This window comes from Chrysemys picta, chromosome 4 (assembly GCF_011386835.1).
Source record: "Chrysemys picta bellii isolate R12L10 chromosome 4, ASM1138683v2, whole genome shotgun sequence".
Lineage (NCBI taxonomy): Eukaryota > Metazoa > Chordata > Testudines > Emydidae > Chrysemys > Chrysemys picta.
This window is the reverse complement of record NC_088794.1, coordinates 2,891,919-2,905,633: the sequence shown is the minus strand read 5'-3', so window position 1 is coordinate 2,905,633 and position 13,715 is coordinate 2,891,919. Positions and strand designations below refer to the sequence as shown.

Genomic DNA, 13,715 nt, shown 5'->3' with positions numbered 1-13,715 from the left:
GGGAGGTGGGGGCCATGAAGGAGAAGGTGAGAGTCAGGGGGGCTTCTAGAGGGGGCAGGGACCCCAGCCCATGTGCCCTGTATCCCCCTGCACCCAAATAGTGCCCCATCCCATGTGCCCCGTATCCCTCTGCACCCCAAATAGTGCCCCATCCCAACCCATGTCCCCAACCCTCCTCCTGCACCCCACATTCCCCAATTGCCACGTCCCCCTGCACCCCAAATCCCTCCCCAGTCCTCACAGCCTGCCCCAGTGCCCCCAATTTCTCTTCTTGCACCCCACATGCCTCCAATCCCAACCCCCATTCCCTGCACCCCCATATCCCTCCCCAACGGAAAGCCCCTTCCCCTGCACCCCTCCCAATTCCAAGCCACATATCCCCACACCTCAAATTTGCTGCTTGACCCCCACATCCCTCCCAGATCCTCGCCACATCCCTCTGCATCCCAAATTTCCCTCCATGTACCCCCAATTTTCTCCCAATCCCAGCCCATGTCACCCTGTACCCCAAATTCCCCCAATCCCCAACCACATCTTCCTGTACCCTGATTCCCCTGGTGACCCCCACCCCAGACTCCCTGCTTTTCCCACAGGGGTGGGTGGTGGGTCTGTGTTGTGCATGAGGGTTTTGGGGTGACGTTCCCCCCCGACATCCCCAGATCCGGCAGGAGCTGGAGGAAAACGCCATCAGCATCTACCAGTTCCCTGACTGTGACTCGGATGAGGACGAGGACTTCAAGGCACAGGACGCGGAGCTGAAGGTGAGAAGGGCCCAGTGCCAGGGAGGGGGAGTTCTGGGGGGGCTACAGGAAAGGGGGGCCCTAGACACCCCATAACCCCCCTCCTCTGCCTCCTCCCCTCCCAGCGCAGCATCCCGTTCGCCGTTGTTGGCTCCAATGACATCGTCCGGGAGACCAAGGAAAAGGCCTTCCGGGGGCGCACGTACCCCTGGGGGGCTGTGGAAGGTAGGGGGTGGGCTGGGGCTGAGGGGCATTGTGGGGCAGGGGGAGTGTAGTGGGGGGCTAGGGAGTGCTGGGGTCAACTGGGGCACCAGGGGGTGGGGAGGATAATTAGGGGGTGCTGGGGTCATTGGCTCGCACAGGGGGGTCGGGGGGGCACTGGGTAGCATCGGGAGAAAGAGGGGGTCAGTGGGGGGCGCCAGGGGACACTGGGAGGCAGATTGGTCAGTGAGTGGTACCTGGGAGTACCGGGGGTCAGCGTGGGGCACCAGGGGGTGGAGGTCACTTTGGGGGACCACGGGTTGGGGGCTGGGGGTCAGTGAGGGGTGCCAGGCAGAAGGGTTGGAGGGGCACTGGGCTCAGTAAGGGGCACCAGGGGCTAGTGGGGGAGGCCAGGGGCAGAGGGGTCAGTGGGGGCAGAGGGAGGTGCCAGGAGGCAGAGGGGGGTCAGTGGGGGGGCACTGGCAGGGCAGAGGGGGGCACCAGCGGGCAGAGCAGTCAGTGCACCGCAGAAAGGGGTGTCAGGGGGCACAGCAGGTCAGTGGGGGGCACCAGGGGACGCCGAGGGGGGGAGCAGAGGCCCCATGACTCTGTCGCCCCCCAGTGGAGAACCCGTCGCACTGCGACTTCCTGAAGCTGCGCACGATGCTGGTGCGGACCCACATGCAGGACCTGAAGGAGGTGACCCAGGAGATCCACTACGAGAACTACCGGGCGCACTGCATCCAGAGCCTGACCCGCGTGGGCGCCCGCGACCGCGCCAGCCGCATGTGAGCCCGGGGACGGGGGGCAGCTGGGAGCAGGGATGGGGGGCAGCGGGCAGAGCTGGGGGCAGCGGGGATGGGGGGCAGCCAGAGATGGGGGGCAGCAGGCAGAGATGGGGGCAGGGATGGGGGCAGCCAGGCTTGAAATGAACATGGGTGCTTTGGGAGACACCCGGCCCCACCTCCCCTGACCCATCTCCCCCTCAGGAAACTGTCCCGGCAAAGCGCCACCGAGCTCCCACTGCTGCCGCTGGAGACGGAGAAACTGATCCGGGAGAAGGATGAAGAGGTGAGTGGGGCACCGGGGGGGGGGGGGGCTGTCCTCCGTTACACACAGCCCCCACCCCAGAGGGGCTGCATCCCAGCGCCAGGCAAGGGGTCCCCCGTTCCCAGCCCCCCCCCGAGCGGCGGTGTCTCACCTTCCCCCCCCCTTGTCTCGCTCCCCCCAGCTGCGCCGGATGCAGGAAATGCTGCAGAAGATGCAGGCCCAGATGCAGCAGAGCCAGGGGGAGCAGTCGGACGCCCTGTGAGGAGTTTGGGGGCCCCCCCGGGGGCAGTGCCCCCCCACCGAGCCAGCGTCTATTGGCCAGAGCAGCAACAGCAGAAGGGACGGGGGCGATTCTCTGGGACAGCCTGAGCAGCACTCGCAGCCCCCCCAGACCCTAAATTCCCTGTTCCCCACAGTCACCCCCAATTCTCCCCTTTCCCAGCTTTGCCCCAACGCCTCCTTCAATAAACTCAGCCTGGCTTTGCACCACTGCTCCCTGTGGCTGTTTGGGGGCATGACCCCTCCCCTTCTTTCCAGCCCACCGCAGCGCATGTGTGGGGAGAGGGGAGCCCCAGAATGGACACCACAGAGAAATGGGCCTCCCCACAAAGAGAAGCTTTTTATTACTTAAAACCACCAAGAAAAAGAGACAAACTCAGGCCTGAACTTTGGGGGGGCCTGGGGTGACAGGCGGGGCATGGCCTGGGACGGGGGGTCGTTGATAAACTGGGGGCAGGGGGGTTACTGTAGAAATTGGGGAGCTGAGGTGTAATGAACAGGGGCAAAGCTGGAACTGGGGGGTGCTGAAGTGGTGGGGCTGGGGGGACACACCCCATCTCTCTGCCAGGGGATGGGATCTGCCCCCCAGCAGAGGGTGGAGTCCGTCCGTCCAGGCCCGGCCGTCAGTCCTGGGGGCAGCAGGTGTCCGTGGGTCCATCCCGACGCTGGGCGTCCGTGGGTCCGGCCTGGTAGTGGGTGTACTTGCGGGCCGAGCCGTGGGCGCGGTCGGCCGGGTACCGGGCCCGGTTCCGCTCCAGCTTGCGCAGGGCGGCGCGGGCAGGTCCACCCGGCACTGCTGGGCCAGCGACACCAGGTAAAGCAGCACGTCGCTCAGCTCCTCCTCCAGCGCCGCCCGCTCGCCCGGCGCCCAGCCCGGCAGCAACGCCCGCGCCTCCGGCTCCGCCCGCCACTGGCTGCAGGGAGAGACACACGCACGCCGGTCACGAGCGGCCGGGCTCTGGCGGGGGGCACCGGGATGGACAGACCCAGGGCAGGGGCGCCGGGACAGACAGACTGTCCCAGGGCAAGCGGGGTAACAGGACACCCCCCCGCACCCCATCCCTTGTGCCTGGAATTGTCAGGTGCAGCCACTAGGTGGCGACGTTGTTCAACCACCCACCCCCCCCCAGTCTCTCAAGTGCCTGGGGATCAGCCTGCCCCTGCCCTCTGTGTGTGTGTGGAGGGGGGTGTCAGGTGCGTCCCTCGATCCCCTCCCCGGGTCTCTCCCGGGGGTTCCCCCCCTTATCCCCCCCATACTCACAAGAGCTCGGCCACTTCCCCCACTTCGCCCACCAACGCCAGGAGCAGGTTTCGGGGCTGGTGGAACTGGCCCCACCCCCGCTCGGCCACGAACTCGGCCTGGAGCCGCCGGCTGGACAAAGAGAAAGGGGGGGCGGGGGTTAGACAAGTGTGAGCAGCCGGGCTGCGGGTCGGGAGTGAGGGGCACCGGCAGAGCTGAGGGAGGCAGGGCTGGGCTGGCAGGGGCTGCGGGTCGGGAGTGAGGGGCACCGGCAGAGCTGGGGGGGGGCAGGGCTGGGCTGGCAGGTGCTGCGGGTCGGGAGTGAGGGGCACCGGCAGAGCTGGGGGGGGCAGGGCTGGGCTGGCAGGGGCTGCGGGTCGGGAGTGAGGGGCACCGGCAGAGCAGGGGGGAGCAGGGCTGGGCTGGCAGGGGGCTGCGGGTCGGGAGTGAGGGGCACTGGCAGAGCTGGGGGGGGAGCAGGGCTGGGCTGGCAGGGCTGCAGGTCGGGAGTGAGGGGCACCGGCAGAGCTGAGGGAGGCAGGGCTGGGCTGGCAGGGGCTGCGGGTCGGGAGTGAGGGGCACCGGCAGAGCAGGGGGGAGCAGGGCTGGGCTGGCAGGGGCTGCGGGTCGGGAGTGAGGGGCACCGGCAGAGCTGGGGGGGGGGCAGGGCTGGGCTAGCAGGGGGCTGCGGGTCGGGAGTGAGGGGCACCGGCAGAGCTGGGGGGGGGCAGGGCTGGGCTGGCAGGGGCTGCAGGTCGGGAGTGAGGGGCACCGGCAGAGCTAGGGGTGGGGGCAGGGCTGGGCTGGCAGGGGCTGCGGGTCAGGAGTGAGGGGCACCGGCAGAGCTGGGGGGGAGGCTGGGCTGGGCTGGCAGGTGCTGCGGGTCGGGAGTGAGGGGCACCGGCAGAGCTGGGGGGGAGCAGGGCTGGGCTGGCAGGGGCTGCGGGTCGGGAGTGAGGGGCACCGGCAGAGCTGGGGGGGAGCAGGGCTGGGCTAGCAGGGGGCTGCGGGTCGGGAGTGGGGGGCAGTGGCAGAGCTGGGGGCCCAGGGCTGGGCTAGCAGAGGGCTGCGGGTCGGGAGTGAGGGGCACGGGCAGAGCTGGGGGGGGCAGGGCTGGGCTAGCAGGGGCTGCGGGTCGGGAGTGAGGGGCACCGGCAGAGCTGGGGGGTCAGGGCTGGGCTAGCAGGGGCTGCGGGTCGGGAGTGAGGGGCACCGGCAGAGCTGGGGGGGAGCAGGGCTGGGCTGGCAGGGGCTGCGGGTCGGGAGTGAGGGGCACCGGCAGAGCTGGAGGGGCCCAGGGCTGGGCTGGCAGGGGCTGCGGGTCGGGAGTGAGGGGCACGGCAGAGCTGGGGGGGGGCAGGGCTAGGCTAGCAGGGGCTGCGGGTCGGGAGTGAGGGGCACCGGCAGAGCAGGGGGGGCAGGGCTGGGCTAGCAGGGGCTGCGGGTCGGGAGTGAGGGGCACCGGCAGAGCTGGGGGGGAGCAGGGCTGGGCTAGCAGGGCTGCGGGTCGGGAGTGAGGGGCACTAGCAGAGCTGGGGGGGGCAGGGCTGGGCTAGCAGGGGCTGCGGGTCGGGAGTGAGGGGCACCGGCAGAGCTGGGGGGGACAGGGCTGGGCTAGCAGGGGCTGCGGGTCGGGAGTGGGGGGCACGGCAGGGCTGGGGTGGGGGGCAGAGCTGGGGGGGGGAGGGGCTGTGGGTCAGGAGTGAGGGGCACCGGCAGGGCTGGGGTGGGGGGCAGAGCTGGGGGGGGAGGGGCTGTGGGTCAGGAGTGAGGGGCACCGGCAGAGCTGGGGGGGGCAGGGCTGGGCTGGCAGGGGCTGTGGGTCAGGAGTGAGGGGCACCGGCAGGGCTGCGGGGGGGCAGGGCTGGGGGGGGAGGGGCTGCGGGTCGGGAGTGGGGGCACCGGCACGGCGGGGGGGGGTCACTCACATGTCCTCCAGGGAGGGGTCGGCGCTGAATGTGAATCCCCCCGAGGTCCCCCCCTCTGCTCCCTGGTCTCCGGCTCCGGAGATCTTGACAGCAGCCTGCGCCCCCTGCAGGAGCCGGAGGGAACAACAAGGTGACCCCAGAACCCCAACTTCACCCGGCCCCGCCCCCATACGCCCCCCACGCCGTGGGGGGGGGGGTCAGCATTCGAGGTCCGTGCACCAGTGACCGGGGGGGGAGGGGGTGCGGGTCGGGAGGGGGCACATGGCGGGAGGGGGGCAGGGCTGGGGGGGCTGCGGGTCGGGAGGGGGCGGGTCGGGGGGCCCCCAGCGGGTTCCGGGGCTCTGCCCCCCCCCCCGCCCAGCTGACCCCACATCTGGAGAAACGCCCCGAACTGCCCCCCCCGCCCCCCAGGCTGCAATTCCCGCCCCTCCCCCCGCACCTGGCCACCCTCCGGGCTCTGCCCGGCCATGCCTCCTTCGAGCCCCGGTACCGCGCCGCCTCGCGCCCCTCCAGCCAATCAGAGCGGGCGCCCGCCCTGGCCGACCAATGGGCTTGCCCGACCGGCGGCGCAGCTAATCAGGGTGCCCGAGGCAACGGGAGGGGGGCGCGAGGGGACCGAGTTTGTACCGAGCATGCGCAGTGACGCTGCTGACGCGACTGCCCGGCCCCTGCCGGGAGTGCGAGTCTCGTGCCCGCGCCGAGCGGGTGGCACGTGGGAGGGCGGGGTCTGAGCCGAGGGGGCGGGGTCTGAGCGGGGGCGGGGCAGGAGCCATTGCACCCCCTGCACCTGGGGTGAGCGGAGATCCCGAGTTTTGGGTCCTTTTCTTATATAGGCTCCTATTGCCCCCCCCCCCCCCCGTCCGGCTGTCTGGTCACCCCACCTGCAACCCCTGCGGGGGAGGGGAACCTGGCCAGCCCCCCGCCCCGCTATTATCAGTGCGTGCCCCCTGCCCCCCAGTGCCAGCCCCTCCCCCAGCCCTGCCCCCCCCCGCAGCAGCCCCTCCCCCAGCCCTGCCCCCCGCACCCACAGCGCCAGCCCCTCCCCTAGCCCTGCCCCCCCGCACCCACAGCACAAGCCCCTCCCCCAGCCCTGCTCCCCGCACCCCCAGCCCCTCCCCCAGCCCTGCCCCCCCGCACCCACAGCGCCAGCCCCTCCCCCAGCCCTGCCCCCCGCACCCACAGCGCCAGCCCCTCCCCCAGCCCTGCCCCCCCCCCCAGCGCCAGCCCCTCTCCCAGCCCTGCCCCCCCGGCTAAAACGGGGTGCGGTTTTGCAGCGAGGAATGCGTTGGAGCTAGCCTGACGTCACAGCGCAGGGTGCACGAGGCCCGTGAGTTTCAGTAGTGGGGGAACAGGCCCGAGCCACCATCTGAGAGCGGCGTGCGGACACGTCTGTGCGCCACGGTGCGGAAGTGCCGTTTCCTTGGGGTTCGGTCTGGGCGACGGTGGCAAAAGTGGGGGGTCTGGGTAAAGCACAAGGGTTGATTTTCTGCCTGTGAGCAGAATTCGGAGTTCTCTCAAGTACCCTTTCCACGGCTTTCCACGACTCTCAATGTTTTGTGGGCACTCGGTGTCTCTTTCCTAATACGCAGGGTGACCAGATGTCCTGATTTTATAGGGACAGTTCCGATTTTGGGGGCTTTTTTTTGTATAGGCTCCTATTACCCCCCACCCGCACCCCGATTTTTTACACTTGCTGTCTGGTCACTACTCTGCAGTGGAAAGGAGTAATAAAGGAATACTCAGATGTTCATTCAGCGTTTTACATCCACTAGCCCTGAAACTGGGCTTGTAGAATACTTTCTGAGCAGTCCTGAAAACACAGACATGGGGGCCAGGTCCTCTCCGCTCCACAAAGTTGCTTTTTCTCAAGTGTTATCTCCTAAGTACTGGGATGACGTCACCTAAGTAGCTTGTCACAGCTCAAGTGTCACTTCGGATTTCGTGAGTAAAGGCTGTGCCACTGTGTACCTGCACGTAGCCCCCAGGTCCACCACAGTGAGATGCTTTTGTGAGTAAAGGCTCCACCACAGTGAGATGCTGATGAGAGGTTTGGTACAACGCCTGCCCTGTGAGGGCTCTTGTTTAAACTCTTGCTGGGTTGAACGTTGCTATCCTGTTGGATCGTGTGTGCTGTCGTTGGATGGGAAGTTATGAATACAGTCGAACCGCAGAGTCACGAACACCGGAGTTATGAACTGACTGGCCAACCACACACACCTCATTTGGAACGGGAAGCGTGCAATCAGGCAGCAGCCGAGACACCCCGGCCCAAAAAAGCAAACACAGAACAATACTGTGTGGAACACAAAGAAAGGGAAAGCAGCATTTTGCTTCGGCATAGGAAAGTTTCCAAGCGGTAGAAGTCAATGTTCAGTTGCAAACTTTTGAAGGAACAAACCCTACCGTTTGGTTCAGAGTTGGGGACGGTTCAGAGGTCGGAACAACCTCCCTTCCCTAGGCCCTGGGGGTTTGTAACTCTGAGGTTCTACCATTGCCAAGAGCTGCTACCAAAGTGTGTTGTGAGGTTGGGAACGCCCGCACCAGCCTTTCAGTCCAAACAAAGGAGCAGCGCAGGCCGGCCAGACGGGCGTGGGTGGTCAATCAGAAAATGATCCACTCTCCCCGAGACCCCTTAGAGAGGGACAGTGTGAAAGGCTGGTGGGTTGGGAGGGGTCAGGGGTCCCATAGTCCGGGTTGCACTCTGGGGACCCCCTCCCAAAGATAACACAGGCTTTGTGAGCCCATACAAGAGTGGGCTACTAACCTTGGGCTTAACTCCTCGAGTGTCTCTGCTCCCCATTCTCCGGTGAGCCCACGTACACTGTGCGCCCTGCAATAGACGTCTGACGGAGTCAAAGATTTAGGGTCCCCCGGCTAAGTACGTTCACAAAACCTCCAAAGCCCCTTTGTGCTTTTCACATGTTTGTCGTGCGTGTGATCAGCGTGACGCTGAGCCGTGTATGTGACACGCGCTGCTTTATTTCCGATTCTTCAGCATTTCCAGAAACGGGTTTTGCCAAAAAAGCTGTACGAGGCCAAAACCTCCCTGTAATCAACATCAGTATGGCGGGGAAGGAGGTTTCTCTATTCTGAACAGTGTCTTCAAACACCCCTGCTGGTGAAATTCACATTCTTGGGCAGTTAAATTTCCTGCCTTGAAATTTACTCTGACGTTATTTGGTTAAAATCTTATAGGCGATCTCATGATTTCAAATGCAATTCGATTTCCATGGATCAAAGGCAGCCAGACTTTGTAAGCCACAAATACTCCAAACGTAGACATGTAGTTCAAATTGACTTGTGTCACTCTATGAATGCTGCGTCGTTGAGTTTGGCTTACCCTGGTTATATGGCCACAAGTTTACCTACAAAATAAAATCCGATTGTTATATGGCTAGATAGTGCATGTTTGCCATTATGTAAATGTTAGCTTCTGTGAACAGTACTCAGGGAAATCCTTTGAGGAAAAAATCGCCCAGGTGTTGGCATTAAAGAGAAGAAACAAGTATCCTGAAGGAGTGAATAAAGCCGGCAGACTTAATCTGCATCGATTTGCTGCCAACTTTTCTTTGGAAGGCAAGCAATCCTTTTTTTCACGGAATACCCACACAGAATACAATGGACTTTTCGGCATGTAACTTATGGTCCCGATGCCCCGAGACTGGGTTTCTTTGGAGCGTTCACCTGACCGACTGGGACCACGGTTAGGGTTTTTTCACATTTCCCAGAACATGCCCTGTGCTCCACACGTGGGCGCCGTAACAAACGTGTGTGTCAGTTACACGGCACAGGAGCATAAATGATAAATAGCACCAAACAAACCCCTATGGTTTAACTTTATTTCTCAAGTAGGTGATCCAGGGTATCGACAAACAACAGCAATCCCCAGACATTCCTCGAGCAAGGATATCTAGTTTAAAAAACATTTCAACATCTAATTATAACCAGCTACTGAAATTCCTCCCGCCCCACGTTGTATTCAAGCCGTGACGAGCCAGACAGTGTTCAGATATCTTCCATATGCAGATGCCTTATAATTAAGGCTAAGATTTTGTCACACGTATTTTTAGTAACAGTCCCGGACAGGTCACGGGCAATAAAGAAAAATTCATGGAAGCCTGTGACCTATCCCTGTTTTTTACTGAAAATAGGCTCGACAAAATGGGGAGCTGTGGGGTCTCCACACCACCCCTGGGGCCCGGCTGGGAGCTGTGGGGCATCCCCCTGCCTGTGGCTCCCAGCTGCTCCGAGCTCCTGGGTGCTCAAGTCACGGAGGCCTTTGTAAGTCACGGATTCTGTGACCTCCATGACCAAAGCGTGGCCCTACTTATAATGAACCGGTGAGCGGGGCTGCCTCTCCCCAGCTCCATAGGGCACCAGGGGATTTGGGGCACCACATTGCTGCGTGCTGCTCCAGCCCCTGCTCCGCCTCTTCCCCATGGCCCCGCCCTGCTCTGCCACAGCCCCGCCCCCACTCCACCCCTTCCCCAAAGCCCCCACCCTGCTCTGCCCCTGCCCTGCCTCTTCCCAACCCTGCTCCGCCCCATCCCCATCCCCACTCCACTCCTTCCCCAAAGCCCCCACCCTGCTCCGCCCCCGCCTCTTCCCACCCCTGCTCTGCCCCAGCCCCTCCCCCACTGCCCTGAGCTCTGCAGCTGGGTTGGGCCCCCCTGCTCCCCAAGCCAGCCCCCTCCCCCCCCACGGAGGCCTGCCCCCCCACACCCTCCCACAGGGGGGCTGCGTAGGGCCCCAGAATAGCTAAGGACGGCCCTGCCAGTGACTTTGAAAATATCTGATAATTGCTTCTCTCCTCATCAGTGTCCCCCTCGTCTCTGATCCGCAGACGGGACGCTTTTCCATACTGGCAAAGGGAGAAAGGTCGTCGTGGTGCACACGAGGGAACAAGCCCTGCAGCTCTTCGAACAGCATCACGGGGGTCCCCGGGGTGGGCACCAAGGAACCTCGCTGACCACCCAATACTATTGGCCTGGGATGACTAAGGACATCGTCGAGTGGGTCTGTAACGGAACCAAACCCTGCTCCACGTCACGGGCCGTGGCCGTGCCGATCTGAAATGTGAAAATGTAACCACCTTTCCCGTGCGATTGTCCTGTTGTACGAGAACGTTAATGTCGTCGTGTGGTTCCGTCCCAACTAGGTGGAGCGATGTGTGAAGTGCCAGAAGGGGAGAAAGGCCGTAACGCTGCACTCCCCCGTGGAGAGCAAAATGGACACTCCTGTGGAGAGCAAAAAGGTGAATTTTGGACTCGGAGGCATCTGCTATGTAGCTTCTGAAATGTCTTTTACACCCACATCGGCCAGAATTTGCTATCTCTGGAGGATGGGACATGGGGTCCCCTTGCCTGGTACTGGGACATGTCCCCTCTGGGGTGGAGTCGGGGGGCTGGGCACATGGGGATCCCTCGCCCGGTACTGGGACGTGTCCCCTCTGGGGTGGAGTCGGGGGGCTGGGCACATGGGGATCCCTCGCCCGGTACTGGGACGTGTCCCCTCTGGGGTGGAGTCAGGGGGCTGGGCACATGGGGATCCCTCGCCCGGTACTGGGACGTGGCCCCTCTGGGGTGGGGGCTGGGCACACGGGGACTCCTCGCCTGGCACTGGGATATGGCCCCTCTGGGGTGGGGAGGGGGGGCTGGGCACATGGGGACTCCTCGCCTGGCACTGGGACGTGGCCCCTCTGGGACGGGGCCTGGGCACATGGGGTCCCCTTGCCTGGTGCTGGGATGCGGCTGGCTCTGGGGGGTGGGGGTGGGGTTGGGCACATGGGGACCCCTTGCCCGGCGCTGGGACGCGGCCCCTTTCGGGGGGAAGCCGTTTATACTCTGTGTGAAGTGCATCCTAGGTGTTTTCTCAGACCCCCGCCCTGCCTGGCCAGTCCCACCTCCTGGCCAGCCCCTCCCACACCCCTGCTCCTTCCACACCCGGACGTGTGTCCTGCTCCAGCTCTCTGTCCAGCTGCCCCTGGTTCCCGGACTCCACCGAGTGGCAGTTGCAGGTAAGATCCCTCCCGCTCAGGGGGTCCCCGGCCCCCCAGGCCCGGGAGCTCGGGGTCCGTGGCAGTGGAGTGGGAATTCCTCTGCCCTGTTTGTTTGCTCTGGGACAGATTGGGATGGACTTTGCCATGTGCTGGGGGAGGGGGTTTGCTGCAGACAGGCTGGGGGCGGAGGGAGAGACGCAGACAGGATCCTGGGGTGGCGGGAAGAGCTGGGAGTGAACCCCTTCTCTGTCTTCCCTCATGGAATGGGGGGGAGGGGACCCAGGCGTCCAGGGGAAAAGGGGGAGCAGGCGGTGCTGGGGGTGCTGGCTGTGAGGGGAGCTCCCGGCCACTCCAGCCCCGGCCTCTCCCAGCAGGGTTGCACTGGCTCTGGGCACAGTTCCTCTCTTCCTCCACTCGGTGGCGCCATAAAGATGCCCCCCCTTGTAAGAGCAGCATACGCTCTGGTATGTCTTCTCCCCAATGCCTCTATGGTTTCCCGTTGCAGACCGACGCCATGACCTCCCGCCTGGATCTCTCCCACCTCCTCCCGCCCCCCCGCTTGCGCCAGCTGGTCCGGGACTGGCTCCAAGAGGATGCTCCGGCCTTCGACCCCGCCGGCTGCGCAGTAGGGGAAGGCCCGGAGCGCGCTGTCCTCCTCTGCAAGTCTCCTGGGGTGTTGGCTGGCTGCCCCTTCTTTGATGCCGTCTTTACCGAGCTGGGCTGCACAGTGGAGTGGTTCCAGCCCGAGGGGGCCTGGCTGGAGCCCGTGGCCCGCGTGGCCGAAGTCCGCGGCAAAGCCCGCCACCTCTTGCTCGGGGAGAGGACTGCCCTGAATTGCCTGGGACGGTGCAGCGGGGTGGCTACGGCCGCGGGACGGGCCTGCCGGCTGGCGCGGGAGGCCGGCTGGCATGGGCAAGTGGCTGGGACGAGGAAGACCACGCCGGGTTTCCGGCTGGCCGAGAAGTACGCCCTGCTGGTGGGGGGAGCTTCGGGCCACCGCTACGACTTGGGCAGTCTCGTCATGCTGAAGGATAACCACATCTGGGCGGCTGGAGGAATTGCCCAGGTAAGGGGGTGGCCCTGGGAGTACTGTAGGGGGGTGTCTCCTACCTGGATGCCTGGTTCCCATTACCCCTCCCAGTCTCTGGGAGCGCAGTGGGGCCCCCTAGGGGAGCCATCACAGATGCCTGGATCCCATCTCCATCTCTGGGAGTACTGGGGGGCTGGGGGAGGGTGTCTCCTACCCGGACGCCTGGGTTCCATTCCCTGCCTGAACTCTCTCTCCGCCTCCAGGCCATCCAGGAAGCCCAGCGGGTGGCTGGCTTTCATCTGAAGCTGGAGGTGGAGTGTCGTTCGCTGGAAGAGGCCCTGGAAGCCGCAGGGGCCGGATCTGACATCGTCATGCTAGATAACTTCTCCCCGGAGGTACCAGGGAGTCTGGGGGCTAGCGGGTGGGGTGGGGGGACCCGTAGCCCCTTCCCTTATGACCTTGCCCTTTGTCCCTCTAGGATTTGCATCCTGCCGCCAGCGCGCTGAAAGCCGCCCATCCCCGGGTGATGGTGGAAGCCAGCGGGGGGATCTCGGAGGAGAATATCTCCCAATTCTTCGGCCCGTGTATAGACGTTCTTTCTCTGGGATGCCTCACCCAATCGGCCCGAGCCGTGGATTTTTCCCTCAAAATCTGTCGGGAGACGCCAGTCCAGAGAGATTTTGCCTTCTAAGACCATAAGCCCCAATTTTCAGGGCAGAGTGTGAAATTTTAGCTCAGTGAAATCAAAGGTCAGGGAGTTTCACAGATTAACAGATAAAAATGTCTAGTTTCTTCCATGTCTAGTATGCTGTCTTGATTTTCTCACTTTGTATCTTTCCTAAGAACCATCAGACACTACATTTCCTGAACTGGGAGTGAAATTTTAAGCTCTGTAAACTCATGTGGTGGGGAGTTCCACTGGCTACTGGTTAAAATCAAATTCCTTCTGAAATGTGCTACCTTAATTTGCCCAATATAATTCTGTCCTAAGATGTATCACATGCTACATTTTCTAAGCCATGTGTGAAATTTTAACTCAACAAAATTGAGTGTCAGGGAGTTCCAGAGGTTAATTGATACAATTATTTCATATGTTCCCTCTAAGATGTGCTGTCTTGATCTGTGCACTTTAATTTTACCTTAAGAGCCATCACATTCTAAAGACACATGTGTAGTTTTAGCTCCCTAAAATCATGTGGCAGAGTGTTCCACAGATTAATGTCTAAAATCATCTCATATCTTTCCCCTG

The 13,715-nt window shown here is 63.2% G+C and overlaps 3 protein-coding genes across 3 annotated transcripts in view; 2 read left to right on the top strand and 1 right to left on the bottom strand.

The window, feature by feature from the left end:
- SEPTIN1 (septin 1) overlaps positions 1-2,477 on the top strand; it is a 5,776-nt gene extending 3,299 nt beyond the window's left edge. Inside the window, 6 exon segments of the mRNA XM_065590972.1 lie at positions 6-26; positions 660-761; positions 866-965; positions 1,564-1,729; positions 1,931-2,012; positions 2,173-2,477. Of these exon segments, the coding sequence (XP_065447044.1) occupies positions 6-26; positions 660-761; positions 866-965; positions 1,564-1,729; positions 1,931-2,012; positions 2,173-2,253 (552 nt within the window). The 3' untranslated portion in view covers positions 2,254-2,477.
- Positions 2,478-2,585: 108 nt separating this feature from the next.
- On the bottom strand, positions 2,586-6,036 carry DCTPP1 (dCTP pyrophosphatase 1). The gene is given in 5 exon segments (XM_065591164.1): positions 2,586-3,045; positions 3,048-3,184; positions 3,532-3,642; positions 5,439-5,542; positions 5,878-6,036. Coding segments are annotated over 5 exon segments (534 nt in total). The 5' UTR covers positions 5,908-6,036; the 3' UTR covers positions 2,586-2,893.
- Positions 6,037-10,415: 4,379 nt separating this feature from the next.
- On the top strand, positions 10,416-13,263 carry LOC135982837 (nicotinate-nucleotide pyrophosphorylase [carboxylating]-like). The gene is made up of 6 exons (XM_065591161.1): positions 10,416-10,454; positions 10,597-10,692; positions 11,314-11,454; positions 11,942-12,502; positions 12,730-12,861; positions 12,945-13,263. Exons 1-6 carry the CDS (start codon positions 10,431-10,433, stop codon positions 13,155-13,157), a joined length of 1,167 nt encoding a protein of 388 aa, XP_065447233.1. The 5' UTR covers positions 10,416-10,430; the 3' UTR covers positions 13,158-13,263.
- The last annotated feature ends 452 nt before the right edge of the window (positions 13,264-13,715 follow it).